At 47.7% G+C, this 15,994-nt stretch overlaps 1 protein-coding gene across 1 annotated transcript in view; it reads left to right on the top strand.

Annotated features, from left to right (window-relative positions):
- Positions 1-13,318, top strand: part of LOC134957546 (vitamin D3 hydroxylase-associated protein-like) — a 179,169-nt gene extending 165,851 nt beyond the window's left edge. Inside the window, exons 14-15 of the mRNA XM_063939525.1 lie at positions 12,768-12,913; positions 13,090-13,318. Coding sequence (XP_063795595.1) covers positions 12,768-12,913; positions 13,090-13,218 — 275 coding nt within the window. The 3' untranslated portion in view covers positions 13,219-13,318. The remainder of the gene's footprint in view (positions 1-12,767; positions 12,914-13,089) is intronic.
- Positions 13,319-15,994: the final 2,676 nt, after the last annotated feature.

The raw sequence follows: 15,994 nt of genomic DNA, 5'->3' as shown, positions 1-15,994 counted from the left end.
TCTTAGGCTACTGGACATTAGCTCCAGAGGGACGATCACAGGCCCAGCCATGGATGGGTCCCGGAGCCGCGCCGCCGGCCCCCTTACAGAGCCAGAAGAGTGAAGAGGTCCGGAAAATCGGCGGCAGAAGACGTCCTGTCTTCAATAAGGTAGTGCACAGCACCGCAGCTGTGCGCCATTGCTCTCAGCACACTTCACACTCCGGTCACTGAGGGTGCAGGGCGCTGGGGGGGGGGCGCCCTGAGACGCAATAAAAAAACCTTTTTTTGGCAAAAAATACATCACATATAGCTCCTGGGCTATATGGATGCATTTAACCCCTGCCAATTTTTCCATTAAAAAGCGGGAGAAAGGCCGCCGTGAAGGGGGCGGAGCCTATCTCCTCAGCACACTGGCGCCATTTTTTCCTCACAGCTCCGTTGGAGGAAGGCTCCCTGACTCTCCCCTGCAGTCCTGCACTACAGAAACAGGGTAAAACAAGAGAGGGGGGGCACTAAATTGGCATATTAATATATACAGCAGCTATATTAGGGAAAAACACTTATATAAGGTTATCCCTGTATATATATAGCGCTCTGGTGTGTGCTGGCAAACTCTCCCTCTGTCTCCCCAAAGGGCTAGTGGGGTCCTGTCCTCTATCAGAGCATTCCCTGTGTGTGTGCTGTGTGTCGGTACGCTGTGTCGACATGTATGAGGAGGAAAATGGTGTGGAGGCGGAGCAATTGCCTGTGTTAGTGATGTCACCCCCTAGGGAGTCGACACCTGACTGGATGGTCTTATGGAAAGAATTACGTGATAGTGTCGGCACTTTACAAAAGACTGTTGACGACATGAGACAGCCGGCAAATCAGTTAATACCTGTACAGGCGTCTCAAACACCGTCAGGGGCTATAAAACACCCGTTACCTCAGGTCGATACAGACACTGACACGGACACTGACTCCAGTGTCGACGGTGAGGAAACAAACGTATTTTCCAGTAGGGCCACACGTTACATGATCACGGCAATGAAGGAGGTTTTGAACATTTCTGATACTACAAGTACCACAAAAAAGGGTATTATGTGGGGTGTGAAAAAACTACCCGTTGTTTTTCCTGAATCAGATGAATTAAATGAGGTGTGTGATGAAGCGTGGGTTTCCACCGATAAAAAACTGCTAATTTCTAAAAAATTATTGGCATTATACCCTTTCCCGCCAGAGGTTAGGGCGCGTTGGGAAACACCCCCTAGAGTGGATAAGGCGCTCACACGCTTATCAAAACAAGTGGCGTTACCGTCTCCTGATACGGCCGCCCTCAAGGAACCAGCTGATAGGAAGCTGGAAAATATCCTAAAAAGTATATACACACATACTGGTATTATACTGCTACCAGCAATCGCCTCAGCCTGGATGTGCAGTGCTGGGGTGGCTTGGTCGGATTCCCTGACTGAAAATATTGATACCCTGGACAGGGACAATATATTATTGACTATAGAGCATTTAAAGGATGCATTTCTATATATGCGTGATGCACAGAGGGATATTTGCACTCTGGCATCAAGAGTAAGTGCGATGTCCATTTCTGCCAGAAGAGGGTTATGGACGCGACAGTGGTCAGGTGATGCGGATTCCAAACGGCATATGGAAGTATTGCCGTATAAAGGGGAGGAGTTATTTGGGGTCGGTCTATCGGACCTGGTGGCCACGGCAACGGCTGGGAAATCCACCTTTTTACCCCAAGTCACCTCACAGCAGAAAAAGATACCGTCTTTTCAGGCTCAGTCCTTTCGTCCCCATAAGGGCAAGCGGGCAAAAGGCCACTCATATCTGCCCCGGGGCAGAGGAAGGGGAAAAAGACTGCAGCAGACAGCCTCTTCCCACGAACAGAAGCCCTCCCCCGCTTCTGCCAAGTCCTCAGCATGACGCTGGGGCCTTACAAGCGGACTCAGGCAAGACGGTGGGGGCCCGTCTCAAGAATTTCAGCGCGCAGTGGGCTCACTCGCAAGTGGACCCCTGGATCCTGCAGGTAGTATCTCAGGGGTACAAATTGGAATTCGAGACGTCTCCCCCTCGCCGGTTCCTGAAGTCTGCTTTACAAACGTCTCCCCCCGACAGGGAGGCGGTATTGGAAGCCATTCACAAGCTGTATTCCCAGCAAGTGATAATCAAGGTACCCCTCCTACAACAGGGAAAGGGGTATTATTCCACGCTGTTTGTGGTACCGAAGCCGGACGGCTCGGTGAGACCCATTTTAAATCTGAAATCCTTGAACACTTACATAAAAAGGTTCAAGTTCAAGATGGAGTCACTCAGAGCAGTGATAGCGAACCTGGAAGAAGGGGACTATATGGTGTCTCTGGACATCAAGGATGCTTACCTCCATGTCCCAATTTGCCCTTCTCACCAAGGGTACCTCAGGTTTGTGGTACAGAACTGTCACTATCAGTTTCAGACGCTGCCGTTTGGATTGTCCACGGCACCCCGGGTCTTTACCAAGGTAATGGCCGAAATGATGATTCTTCTTCTTCTTCTTACTTGGACGATCTCCTGATAAGGGCAAGGTCCAGAGAACAGTTAGAGGTCGGAGTAGCACTATCTCAAGTAGTACTACGACAGCACGGATGGATTCTAAATATTCCAAAATCGCAGCTGATTCCGACGACACGTCTGCTGTTCCTAGGAATGATTCTGGACACAGTACAGAAAAAGGTGTTTCTCCCAGAAGAGAAAGCCAGGGAGTTATCCGACCTAGTCAGGAACCTCCTAAGACCAGGCCAAGTGTCAGTACATCAATGCACAAGGGTCCTGGGAAAGATGGTGGCTTCTTACGAAGCGATTCCATTCGGCAGATTCCATGCAAGAACTTTTCAGTGGGATCTGCTGGACAAATGGTCCGGATCGCATCTTCAAATGCATCAGCGGATAACCCTGTCTCCAAGGACAAGGGTGTCTCTCCTGTGGTGGTTACAGAGTGCTCAACTCCTAGAGGGCCGCAGATTCGGCATTCAGGATTGGGTCCTGGTGACCACGGATGCCAGCCTGAGGGGCTGGGGAGCAGTCACACAGGGAAGAAATTTCCAGGGCTTGTGGTCAAGCATGGAAACGTCACTTCACATAAATATCCTGGAACTCAGGGCCATTTACAATGCCCTAAGTCAGGCAAGACCTCTGCTTCAGGGTCAGCCGGTGTTGATCCAGTCGGACAACATCACGGCAGTCGCCCACGTAAACAGACAGGGCGGCACAAGAAGCAGGAGGGCAATGACGGAAGTGGCAAGGATTCTTTGCTGGGCGGAAAATCATGTGATAGCACTGTCAGCAGTGTTCATTCCGGGAGTGGACAACTGGGAAGCAGACTTCCTCAGCAGACACGATCTTCACCCGGGGGAGTGGGGACTTCACCCAGAAGTCTTCCACATGATTGTGAACCGTTGGGAAAAACCAAAGGTGGACATGATGGCTTCCCGCCTCAACAAAAAACTGGACAGATATTGCGCCAGGTCAAGGGACCCTCAGGCAATAGCTGTGGACGCTCTGGTAACACCGTTGGTGTACCAGTCAGTGTATGTGTTCCCTCCTCTTCCTCTCATACCAAAAGTACTGAGAATCATAAGAAGGAGAGGAGTAAAGACTATACTCGTGGCTCCGGATTGGCCAAGAAGGACTTGGTACCCGGAAATTCAAGAGATGCTCACGGAAGACCCGTGGCCTCTACCTCTAAGAAAGGACCTGCTCCAGCAGGGACCATGTCTGTTCCAAGACTTACCGCGGCTGCATTTGACGGCATGGCGGTTGAACGCCGGATCCTGAAGGAAAAAGGCATTCCGGATGAAGTCATCCCTACCCTGATCAAAGCCAGGAAGGATGTGACCGTACAACATTATCACCGTATTTGGCGAAAATATGTTGCGTGGTGCGAGGCCAGGAAGGCCCCTACAGAGGAATTTCAACTGGGTCGATTCCTGCATTTCCTGCAGGACTGTCTATGGGCCTAAAATTAGGGTCCATTAAGGTTCAAATTTCGGCCCTGTCAATATTCTTCCAAAAAGAACTAGCTTCTGTTCCTGAAGTTCAGATGTTTGTCAAGGGAGTACTGCATATACAGCCTCCTTTTGTGCCTCCAGTGGCACCTTGGGATCTCAATGTAGTTTTGGGGTTCCTAAAATCACATTGGTTTGAACCACTCACCACTGTGGACTTAAAATATCTCACATGGAAAGTGGTAATGCTGTTAGCCCTGGCTTCAGCCAGGCGTGTTTCAGAATTGGCGGCTTTATCCTATAAAAGCCCTTACCTAATTTTTCATACGGACAGGGCAGAATTGAGGACTCGTCCTCAATTTCTCCCTAAGGTGGTTTCAGCATTTCACTTAAACCAGCCTATTGTGGTGCCTGCGGCTACTAGGGACTTGGAGGATTCCAAGTTACTGGACGTAGTCAGGGCCCTGAAAATATATGTTTCCAGGACGGCTGGAGTCAGAAAATCTGACTCGCTGTTTATCCTGTATGCACCCAACAAACTGGGTGCTCCTACTTCTAAGCAGACTATTGCTCGTTGGATTTGTAGTACAATTCAGCTTGCACATTCTGTGGCAGGCCTGCCACAGCCAAAATCTGTAAAAGCCCATTCCACAAGGAAAGTGGGCTCATCTTGGGCGGCTGCCCGAGGGGTCTCGGCTTTACAACTTTGCCGAGCAGCTACTTGGTCAGGGGCAAACACGTTTGCTAAATTCTACAAATTTGATACCCTGGCTGAGGAGGACCTGGAGTTCTCTCATTCGGTGCTGCAGAGTCATCCGCACTCTCCCGCCCGTTCGGGAGCTTTGGTATAATCCCCATGGTCCTTTCGGAGTCCCCAGCATCCACTAGGACGTTAGAGAAAATAAGAATTTACTTACCGATAATTCTATTTCTCATAGTCCGTAGTGGATGCTGGGCGCCCATCCCAAGTGCGGATTGTCTGCATTACTTGTACATAGTTATTGTTACAAAAATCGGGTTATTGTTGTTGTGAGCCATCTTTTCAGAGGCTCCTTCTGTTATCATGCTGTTAACTGGGTTCAGATCACAAGTTGTACGGTGTGATTGGTGTGGCTGGTAAGAGTCTTACCCGGGATTCAAAATCCTTCCTTATTGTGTACGCTCGTCCGGGCACAGTATCCTAACTGAGGCTTGGAGGAGGGTCATAGGGGGAGGAGCCAGTGCACACCAGGTAGTCCTAAAGCTTTTTACTTTTGTGCCCAGTCTCCTGCGGAGCCGCTATTCCCCATGGTCCTTTCGGAGTCCCCAGCATCCACTACGGACTATGAGAAATAGAATTATCGGTAAGTAAATTCTTATTATATATATATATACAGAGATGAAGGAGGCTCTCACGGGTCTTGCAATACAAACGAAGTTCAGCAGTCAGACGACTTCATGCTGTCAATGTTTCATATTTAATCAATTTCATCAATTTCGTCAGGACATAGCTTAAATGAGACATGTTCTTACCTTAAATAGCAAAAAGAAGACCCTCCACCATGGCTGTTGCCGTGTCGGTAACGTCTAGTTTACCTTCGTGGAGAAGACCTTTCCCATAACCCCCTGGGTCCATGTCACAATCTATTTGGAATAGTAAAGCGAGACACCGTGCCCAAAGCGTGGCGAGCGTCCAACGCTGCATAGAATTTTTTTTTTTACCCAAAACGAACGGAGAACGAAGAAAACATGTAGGTGCTGTAAGGGCGGAAGTTCTCTCCTGCCCTCTCGTTTTGTCACTTTCAGGTCCTGAGCACGAAGGTAACATAGACACAACCTTACCGTATCCAGCGTCCACGCCGACCCGGGATGCTGACGTCACGCAACCGCGACGTACGCAGGGCCGTCTTTTCGTATGGGCTCAATGGGCTCTTGCCCAAGGGCCCCAGAAGTATAAGGGCCCTAGGCTGATAGCTGGGAGTCCCCTCTTTCCAGGGGTACCAGATTTTTGAAAATCGGCCCTGGGGAACCAGAGATATCCGACTTGAAAGCAGTGGTCCCCATCCAAGCCTGTTAATTGCTCTTCCCAGCCAGATATCTCGGGTTCTGTCTGACTTAGAGTTTTTCTGAAGCTATAATCCAAAAGCTGCGACTCTCCCCTTTTGGTGGACACTGGCAGGTTGTCTCTACTATGCCTTCAAGCAGCTGTTCCCTGCTCCAGCTCCACATACCTAATATGCAGTTTTAGATTTTCGTTGGTGAATCGCTCTGGCTCCTGAACTCTGATCCCCAAGTCCCCAGAACCTTCTGAAAGGTGGGACTCTCTAGGTTTTTTTTTAACATTCAAAGCTAAGAAATAGATTTTCAGAAACTTGAGATATCTGCAGTCAAGCAATCTGCCCTCCCACCAGAAAATGATAAATATTAAGCCCACTCCACTATCCACCCCTCCCCTACGTATTAAACACCCCCTACCACCTTGGAAGTCATGTACCATGGCTTCTTCATTCAGCCCAATGCCCCCTTCTACAGTTTAGCCCCCTCTGTGCAGTAAGGGAGTAATTTGCAGAAATTACTGCTCCAGGTCCTACATGGTGAGCAGAAGATAGAACACCCCCTACCGCCCAAGGGACATCAAAGTAGCCACTGATAGCACCCCCCACACCTACCGCTGGAGGATGGGTAGGGGGCCCAGTGCATTGCTGTGCCCAGGGGCCTACACTGTTGTTAAGACGGCCCTGGACGTACGCTGGTAAGGCGCTGCATAGAGAAGAAAAACGAAACATACACCAAGTGCAATATACTAAACGGCCACAAGATGGCAGTAAAGGGTAATCATATCAGTACTTTATTATTACCCTTTGCTGCCATCTTGTGGCCGTTTAGTATATTGCACTTGGTGTATGTTTCGCTTTTCTTCTCTGTGCAGCACCACGGACCAGGTGGGTTACCATGGTAACGGCGCTTACCATTGCACGTCGCGACTGCGTGACGTCATCATCCCGGGTCAGTGTGGTCGCTGGACACAGCAACAGCCACGGTGGAGCATATTTGCCTACCTGACCCTCTCCATGAGGGAGAAAATGCTCTGTTCCTGGACTTTCCTGGTAATGTATGATTGCCATCCCCTGTGGTGAGCTAGTTAATTGATAAGAAAGGTGTTTCACCACAGGTGATGGCTATCATACATTACCTGGAAAGTCCAGGAACAGAGCATTTTCTCCCTCATGGAGAGGGTCAGGTAGGCAAGTATGGGTGGAGGGGTAGCGTCTAGTTTCTCTTCGTGAAGAGGACCTTTCCCATAACCCCCTGGGTCCATGTCACAATCTATTTGGAATAGAAAAGTGTGGCGAGCGGAGCGGAGCGAGACACCGAGCCCGAAGCGTGGCGAGCAAAGCGAGCCCGTGAGGGTCCAATGCTGCATAGAAAAAAAAAATCCCCCAAACTAACGGAGAACGAAGAAAACATTTAGGAGCTGTAAGGGCGGAAGTTCTCTCCTGCCCTCTCGTTTTGTCACATCCAGGTGCTTAGCACGAAGGTAACATAGACACAACCACGGTGGAGGGTCTTCTTTTTGCTATTTAAGGTAAGAACATGTCTTATTTAAGCTAAGTCCTGACAAAATTTTTATGATTAAAAATGAAACGTTGACAGCATGAAGTCGTCTGACTGCTGAACTTAGTTTGTATTGCAAGACCCGTGAGTGCCTCCTTCATCTCTGCTTATTTGTGTTTACAATCTACTGGAAGGCTCCGGGGCAACTACTAACATTTAGTAAGGAGTGTCGGTCACTGCTGTTCTCTCTCTCTCTCTCTCTCTTTGTATATATTATATATTGTGACAAGAAAGAACTAAATTAAAAGCGCTGTCCACAATAAAGGATAGATAAAATTGTATTTATTTTGTATTGATAACTGTTAATATAAACACTTAAAAAGCTAAAACATAATATGTATATCTACAAAGCCTATTTCTTCAGTGATCCTTATCACAGGTACCTTGTGATTGCACTGGTAATGAATACTAGATTGCTGCTTAGAACAATATAGCATGCAATAGGTGCTCTAATTGGCTCCACAGTGAACAATTCTTAGTAGCAAATTATATTATTCAGCCTCCTAAATACTTAAGTACACTTATATGGAACGCTTATTTTCACAGCCCAAACATATCTAGAGGAAATGCATACAGTTGATAAATGCTTTTTCACCTCCCGCTGGAACAGCGTAGTGATACAATGTGTCCAAAGCGTCTCTGCCTTAGAATCAGGCTGAATATGTAACAAAGAATCAAGTCTCCTATGGAAGCTTTCCAGCTAATTAGCTTCTGACAGGCGTCCCCGTCTAAGCATAAAATAATTATGAATGAGATTCTTATGAAATAAACTGATTGCACAGTAACTTGAATGTCCACTGCAGGTGAACTGTAGAGATGGCTTATCTCACCGGTTTGTGCAGCTACCACATCTCCCGCCGGGCTCCGTCTCTGCCGCACATAGCGCTCAGCGCCTCTATCACTGATGTCAGCGCTGTATTCCTCCCGTTGGTGTGGGTTGGATGCAAGCGTGCAAACAGCTTGGAGCGCAGAGATCCTCCGGCCAGTGGTTCAGAACTGCATCGGCTGTTATGCGCTTGTCCCGTAATGGCAGGGCGGCACAAGTTCTCACCGGCGGTAGGAGAAGTGATGTCGGCTTTGTACCCCTGTATATGGACTTGAGCTTCTACAAAGCCGACATCACTTCTCCTAACGCCGGTGCCGGTGAGAACTTGTGCCGCCCTGCCATTACGGGCCAAGCGCATAACAGCCGATGCAGTTCTGAACCACTGGCCGGAGGATCTCTGCGCTCCAAGCCGTTTGCACGCTTGCATCCAACCCACACCAACGGGAGGAATACAGCGCTGACGTCAGTGATAGAGGCGCTGAGCGCTATGTGCGGCAGAGACGGAGCCCGGCGGGAGATGTGGTAGCTGCACAAACCGGTGAGATAAGCCATCTCTACAGTTCACCTGCAGTGGACATTCAAGTTACTGTGCAGTCAGTTTATTTCATAAGAATCTCATCCATAATTATTTTATGCTTAGACGGGGACGCCTGTCAGAAGCTAATTAGCTGGAAAGCTTCCATAGGAGACTTGATTCTTTGTTACATATTCAGCCTGATTCTAAGGCAGAGACACTTTGGACACATTGTATCACTACGCTGTCCCAGCGGGGAGGTGAAAAAGCATTTATCAACTGTATGCATTTCCTCTAGATATGTTTGGGCTGTGAAAATAAGCGTTCCATATAAGTGTACTTAAGTATTTAGGAGGCTGAATAATATACTGTAATTTGCTACTAAGAATTGTTCACTGTGGAGCCAATTAGAGCACCTATTGCATGCTATATTGTTCTAAGCAGCAATCTAGTATTCATTACCAGTGCAATCACAAGGTACCTGTGATAAGGATCACTGAAGAAATAGGCTTTGTAGATATACATATTATGTTTTAGCTTTTTAAGTGTTTATATTAACAGTTATCAATACAAAATAAATACAATTTTATCTATCCTTTATTGTGGACAGCGCTTTCAATTTAGTTCTTTCTTGTCACAATAAATATATTGGGAACCAACAACCCAATAACTTGAGAGCGGCAGTCCTTAATAAGGAGAGGAGTATTAATGAACTGATAAAGCATTTTAGCAATTTGAGTTGGGACAGCTGACACACATTGAAGCTTAGCGCTTTTTTTGCTTGGAGTTTGGATATATTATATATATAGTTTTGCCCAGGGTGTAACTGGACATTTGTGGGACCCACAGGAAAATGTAGTAAGGGTCCCCACGTACACTTTGTTCCTATGGATAGGGTGTGGCCAAAGTTTAATAAAAACCCTTCTGCTCCACGGGAGGTTGTTGTCCTCCCTGAGCTTGCCTTGGGACACCTCCTTTACGATTTGAAAGGTCTACCGCCCCAGTCATACTCCCCACCTGAGCATGAAAGGGGAGGAGGGCCCTTCCAGCTACACAGCCCATAGTAGTTGCAGTTCCTGTTAATACAGTAGGACCAACTTTTGTCCTCTTATCAGTTTCCTGCAGTGTATAATTACAACAATAGCACTTGAGACACTTAGTGAATACAGCAACATGAGATATATATGTAATAGCTTGGCTTGGGGCAGATCCATCAATCATTTTTTAAAGCATTGCACGCCAGGCTGTCTCATCACATAAGCAGGCAGTTTATTCACAGTTCAGACAGGGTTATCATGACAATAACATTTAATTTCTTGTTCTCCTGTCCAGCGTAATATTCATACAGGTTACCTCAGGTTACATTTCCTTTAATTCGCTTCAGTGGCAACAGCAATGGCAGCTCAAACAATGATGGGACAGTATTACAGTACATACCAGTGCAGTCTCTGGGAATCAGTAGTGCGGCGTCCGCAAACTGAGATTAATTTCAGTATGCTCTCCCCTATTCGCTGGGGGCTCTATCTAAATGGGATATCTCATCGACACGTCACTGGGGGCCTTCCGCCACACGTGGTTTCCTACCACTCACCCAGATAGTCCTCTCCCGAAGACTCGCACCTCCCGTCCTGCTTCTTGGGTACCCCTGAAGATGGGGATCCCCTTTGTTCCTGGTTCCTTCCACTGTACTCTGCATACTGTGGTTCTCACACTGCACTTTCCATCTCTCACTGAAGTTGCTGGCTCTCCTGTTACACTGCAGATATGGGCTCTCCCTCTCTTCATAGCAACACCCACACGCTGCTCTTCTCTCCATAATGCCAGGGACTGTGGAGTACCATGCTTTTTCCACAGTCCCCAGACTGCGTTTCTCCTGGACACTAGCCTGTGCCCTCCACCAGTTCTCAGCTCACACTGACCCTAGCCTGTGTTTTTTCCTTGTCCTCTAAAAAAAAAAACCCTACACTCCCTGTCCTAACCCCCTACATGTGGCAGGGTCTGTCAGAACTGGTTTAACTGGTTTTGGGGCCATAAACTCACTGATAAGAATCAAATGGCTTTTGGAACTTTCCAAAATCTGTTAACATTCTAGTATGCCACATATAGGGCCTGATTTACATGTGGACACACTGCCAATGTTGGTTGTAGTTGAGCGATGTTTTGCTACTGTGGAAGGGTCTAAGGGCTCAATGTTCCATACCACTGGCGAACTGCGCATGTGCCGTAATCGAATTGCACATGCGTCAAGGTGCTGCTGTGATCCCGCTCGCAATGAGAGTTTAGTCGTAGAGTGATAAACAGGAAGTGACCGTTTGGGGGTGGCGGCAAAAACAGAGACATGTTATGGCCATGTTATGATCTCCTCCCTCCTACATTGCCGCGTCTGCCGCCCCAATCACCATGCGATCACATCCTTCCGGATACCTCGGGTGAGTCAGTGATCCAAGTCAGTGAGTCAGTGATCCAATGCTGCATTCTAGGATGCAGGTCAGATCACTACTGCAGCAGGAGGTGCCTGTAATAGATGAGGCATCGTCACCATGCAGCGCTATCGCTGCTGCTTCCAAGGAAGTGATAGCAACTCCGGCCACATCTGAATTAGGCCCTGGGTTTGCTCATAGGCAGGGTCGTAGACAGAACTTTGTGGGCCCCGTAGCAACATTTTAAAAGGGCCCCTGTCCCAGTTCTTCTAGAGAGAGACACTTCTCTGCAGCAGTTGTTAATGTTATGCCCTATAATAGTGCCCTAGTTCATTTTCTGGGGTGTAGTATGGTATGCCGGTGGTCAGGCTCCCGGAAACCAGCATACCGGTGCCGGGAGCCCGACCGCCGGCATACCGACAGCGTGGCGAGCAAAAATGAGCCCCTTGCGGGCTCGCTGCGCTCGCCGTGCTGCGGCACAATGGCCCTTTATTCTCCCTCCAGGGGGGTCGTGCACCCCCACGAGGGAGAAAAAGTGTCGGTATGCCGGCTGTCAGGATTCCGGCGCCAGTATACTGTGTGCCGCGATCCCGACAGTCGGCATACTGAAGACCACCCCATTTTCTGAACCATAGGAGAGCCTTATTTAAATGTTATGCCCCATAGTAGCTCCTATTATGAATCCCAGTAGTGCTTAAGTTCATCCTATGTCACATTTCAGAGCTGCCAGTGCACATTATGCCGCACAGTACCCCCAATTCACATTATGATACATAGTGCTCCCTGTTCAAAATGCTATCCAGTTCATTTTATACCACACTACAATGAGCCGGTCCAGGGGCATACCTAGATATAGTGAAGGCCCCAAGGAAAAAGTTTGAAAGGACCCCTACGTACCACCCTATGGCAAAAGTATATAACACATGTAACTTTGACAGGAAAGGTGGGCCCCTCTCAGCTCAGGGCCCCATAGCAGCTGCACTGCCTGCACCTATGGTAGCTACGCCCCTTGCTCATAGGGTGAACAATATGGATCAATGATACTGTGGATGTGTTTTATTCCGAGGTTCCCTGGCAAAGACAGTGCAAAAATGACAAAATAAGAAGGAATCCGACTGGAGACATTAATCCGGCATCAAAATACCAATGGAGCTTGGGATCCCGGCGTCGAAATACAGACAGCCGGAATCCTGATCGTTCTTCCAGCGGGACGCACTGGCTGAATCCGTACAGTAGAGCTTATAACTCAGAGCTATGCTGCAAACACAGGGCACACATCCCTTTCTAAATGATTACTATTATTGGTATAGCACCAGCATAGTCCACAGTGCTGTACAGTTAGGAGTAAACACAGTAGTAAAACGGGATTGGATATTAACGGAAAGATAAAAGTGGTAAAAGGACGATGCTCCTCATCTTACATAAATCACCAATCTCTCTTCTGTCCCTCAGCTCCTCTCTCCTGCACATTGCTGTTCAACTTATTGAATTATCCGGCTGGAGTCGTTCCTGTAGGTTCCGTCACTGCGGAGGACGAGGAAGAGCTGAAACATTACAGAGGTTACAGCAATGATCCCTGGGATAAGCTGTATAAGAAGGTAATTGTTATAATGGTTTGTTTAACATAGGTGAGGTTTATTTGTTCTATCTATTATATTATTATTGTATAAAGTGTCTGATCTTCAATATTGTGTTTATAAAATAAGTGCCATAGCTCTATACTTCCCCCTACTGGCTGTTGTGTGTAACTGCTCTTCCATAACTATCTCTGCAGGCTGTGGAAGGAGGGGTGGGTCTGCCGCTGTCCGTTCAGTGTGTGGCGCTCCCCCACCAGGATGAGCTCTGCATGCGCCTCATGAAAGAAGTCGAGACCCTCAGTGGCCATCACCAGAAGAGGCGATAAGACCCTATCTGGCGCTTTGGCAGCTAATGGGTGCATGATCCTTGAAGTGGGAATTTCAATTTACAGAGAGAACTATAAACATATATCATATATCATAAAACATATATTGCTCCTCTTTATTATTCCGCTAGCTGTAGAGGGCGACTACTCATTGACATCCTCGTTATGTATAGCAGCAAGTAAAGTGACAGCCGCAGGTAGGGTTACCACCTTTTTGTTTTCAGACTCCTGGACAGGGAGTGTGATGAGGGGGAATGGCCAAAACAGCTGTAGGGTTCCAACCATTTTATTTCTCAGATTTCAGGCCTACATAAGCACCTTCATATGGCATCTACTCCACATGCACCTTATATGCTATCAGAGCACTACATGCCCCTACATATGCCATCTGCTCCACATGCACCTTATATGCCATCAGAGCCCCTACATGCTCCTTTATATGCCATCTGCTCTACGTGCACCTTGTATGCCATAACAAACCCCTATATGACCCTTTATATGCCATCTGCTCCACGTGTACCTTATTTGCCATCAGAGCCCATTAATGCCTGTTTATATGCCGTCTGCTCCTTTGTGCACTTTATATGCCATCAGAGCCCCTACATGCCCCTTTATATGCCATCAGAGCCCCTACATGACCCTTTAAATGCCATCTGCTCAACATGCACCTTATGCCATCAGAGCCCCTACATGCCCCTTTAAATGCCATCTGCTCCACATGCACCTTATATGCCATCAGAGCCCCTACATGACCATTTATATGCCATCTGCTCCACATGCACCTTATATGCCATCAGAGCCACTATATGGCCTTTTATATGACTCAGGGGCACATTATGCCCTTATATGCCAGCCCAGAGCCCCATCATGCCATTTATTACACTGTTTTAACTAATGCTTTTAACTCTAGTAAAATCCATGTAAACAAGTCTAACACTACAAACAGTTATTATCCCCTTGAGGTTTTATGTGTGTTCTGTTTGTTCTCCTGTTTTCTGAATACACCCTATTCTATTTTTATTTATTTATTGTGAGTATACTCAAAACATTCAGCAATCTACAGATGTAAACAGTGCGTATCAAGTCACATTTATAACAACAGCAGTAGCTAGTGAGTATGGGGTCTATGGAATTTGCAGGTGAATATGCCCTAACTTGGTAATTGTGGATCCCATACTGTAGGTTAATAAATCTCAATCCAGTGCCTCCATCACATTATTTATACTAAAGCAGGTGGATGGTAATGAACAAGAAGAAATGAGCGCAAATGCTGGTTACTTCTGACTCCCAACAGTTTGTTGAAATTGGCAACTCAACTTCAATAATATATATTTCTCTATCGTCCTAGTGGATGCTGGGGTTCCTGAAAGGACCATGGGGAAAGCGGCTCCGCAGGAGACAGGGCACAAAAAGTAAAGCTTTAGGATCAGGTGGTGTGCACTGGCTCCTCCCCCTATGACCCTCCTCCAAGCCTCAGTTAGATTTTTGTGCCCGGCCGAGAAGGGTGCAATCTAGGTGGCTCTCCTAAAGAGCTGCTTAGAAAAGTTTAGCTTAGGTTTTTTATTTTACAGTGAGTCCTGCTGGCAACAGGATCACTGCAACGAGGGACTTAGGGGAGAAGAAGTGAACTCACCTGCGTGCAGGATGGATTGGCTTCTTGGCTACTGGACATTAGCTCCAGAGGGACGATCACAGGTACAGCCTGGATGGTCACCGGAGCCTCGCCGCCGGCCCCCTTGCAGATGCTGAAACGAGAAGAGGTCCAGAATCGGCGGCAGAAGACTCCTCAGTCTTCTTAAGGTAGCGCACAGCACTGCAGCTGTGCGCCATTTTCCTCTCAGCACACTTCACACGGCAGTCACTGAGGGTGCAGGGCGCTGGGAGGGGGGCGCCCTGGGAGGCAAATGAAAACCTTTTTTGGCTAAAAATACCTCACATATAGCCTCCGGGGGCTATATGGAGATATTTAACCCCTGCCAGAATCCGTTAAGAGCGGGAGACGAGGCCGCCGAAAAAGGGGCGGGGCCTATCTCCTCAGCACACAGCGCCATTTTCCCTCACAGAAAGGCTGGAGGGAAGGCTCCCAGGCTCTCCCCTGCACTGCACTACAGAAACAGGGTTAAAACAGAGAGGGGGGGCACTAATTTGGCGTTAGAAATATATAAAAAAGATGCTATAAGGGAAAACACTTATATAAGGTTGTCCCTATATAATTATAGCGTTTTTGGTGTGTGCTGGCAAACTCTCCCTCTGTCTCTCCAAAGGGCTAGTAGGTCCTGTCCTCTATCAGAGCATTCCCTGTGTGTGTGCTGTGTGTCGGTACGTGTGTGTCGACATGTATGAGGACGATGTTGGTGAGGAGGCGGAGCAATTGCCTGTAATGGTGATGTCACTCTCTAGGGAGTCGACACCGGAATGGATGGCTTATTTAGGGAATTACGTGATAATGTCAACACGCGCCAAGGTCGGTTGACGACATGAGACGGCCGACAAACAATTAGTACCGGTCCAGACGTCTCTAAAACACCGTCAGGGGTTTTAAAACGCCCGTTTACTTTAGTCGGTCAACACAGACACAGACAGGGACACTGAATCCAGTGTCGACGGTGAATAAACAAACGTATTCCTTATTAGGGCCACACGTTAAGGGCAATGAAGGAGGTGTTACATATTTCTGATACTACAAGTACCACAAAAGAGGGTATTATGTGGGATGTGAAAAAACTACCGTAGTTTTTCCTGAATCAGATAAATTAAATGAAGTGTGTGATGATGC

Source organism: Pseudophryne corroboree, chromosome 9 (assembly GCF_028390025.1).
Source record: "Pseudophryne corroboree isolate aPseCor3 chromosome 9, aPseCor3.hap2, whole genome shotgun sequence".
NCBI classification, from domain to species: domain Eukaryota; kingdom Metazoa; phylum Chordata; class Amphibia; order Anura; family Myobatrachidae; genus Pseudophryne; species Pseudophryne corroboree.
Note: the sequence above shows the minus strand (reverse complement) of the source record. Positions and strands in the feature narration are given on the sequence as shown.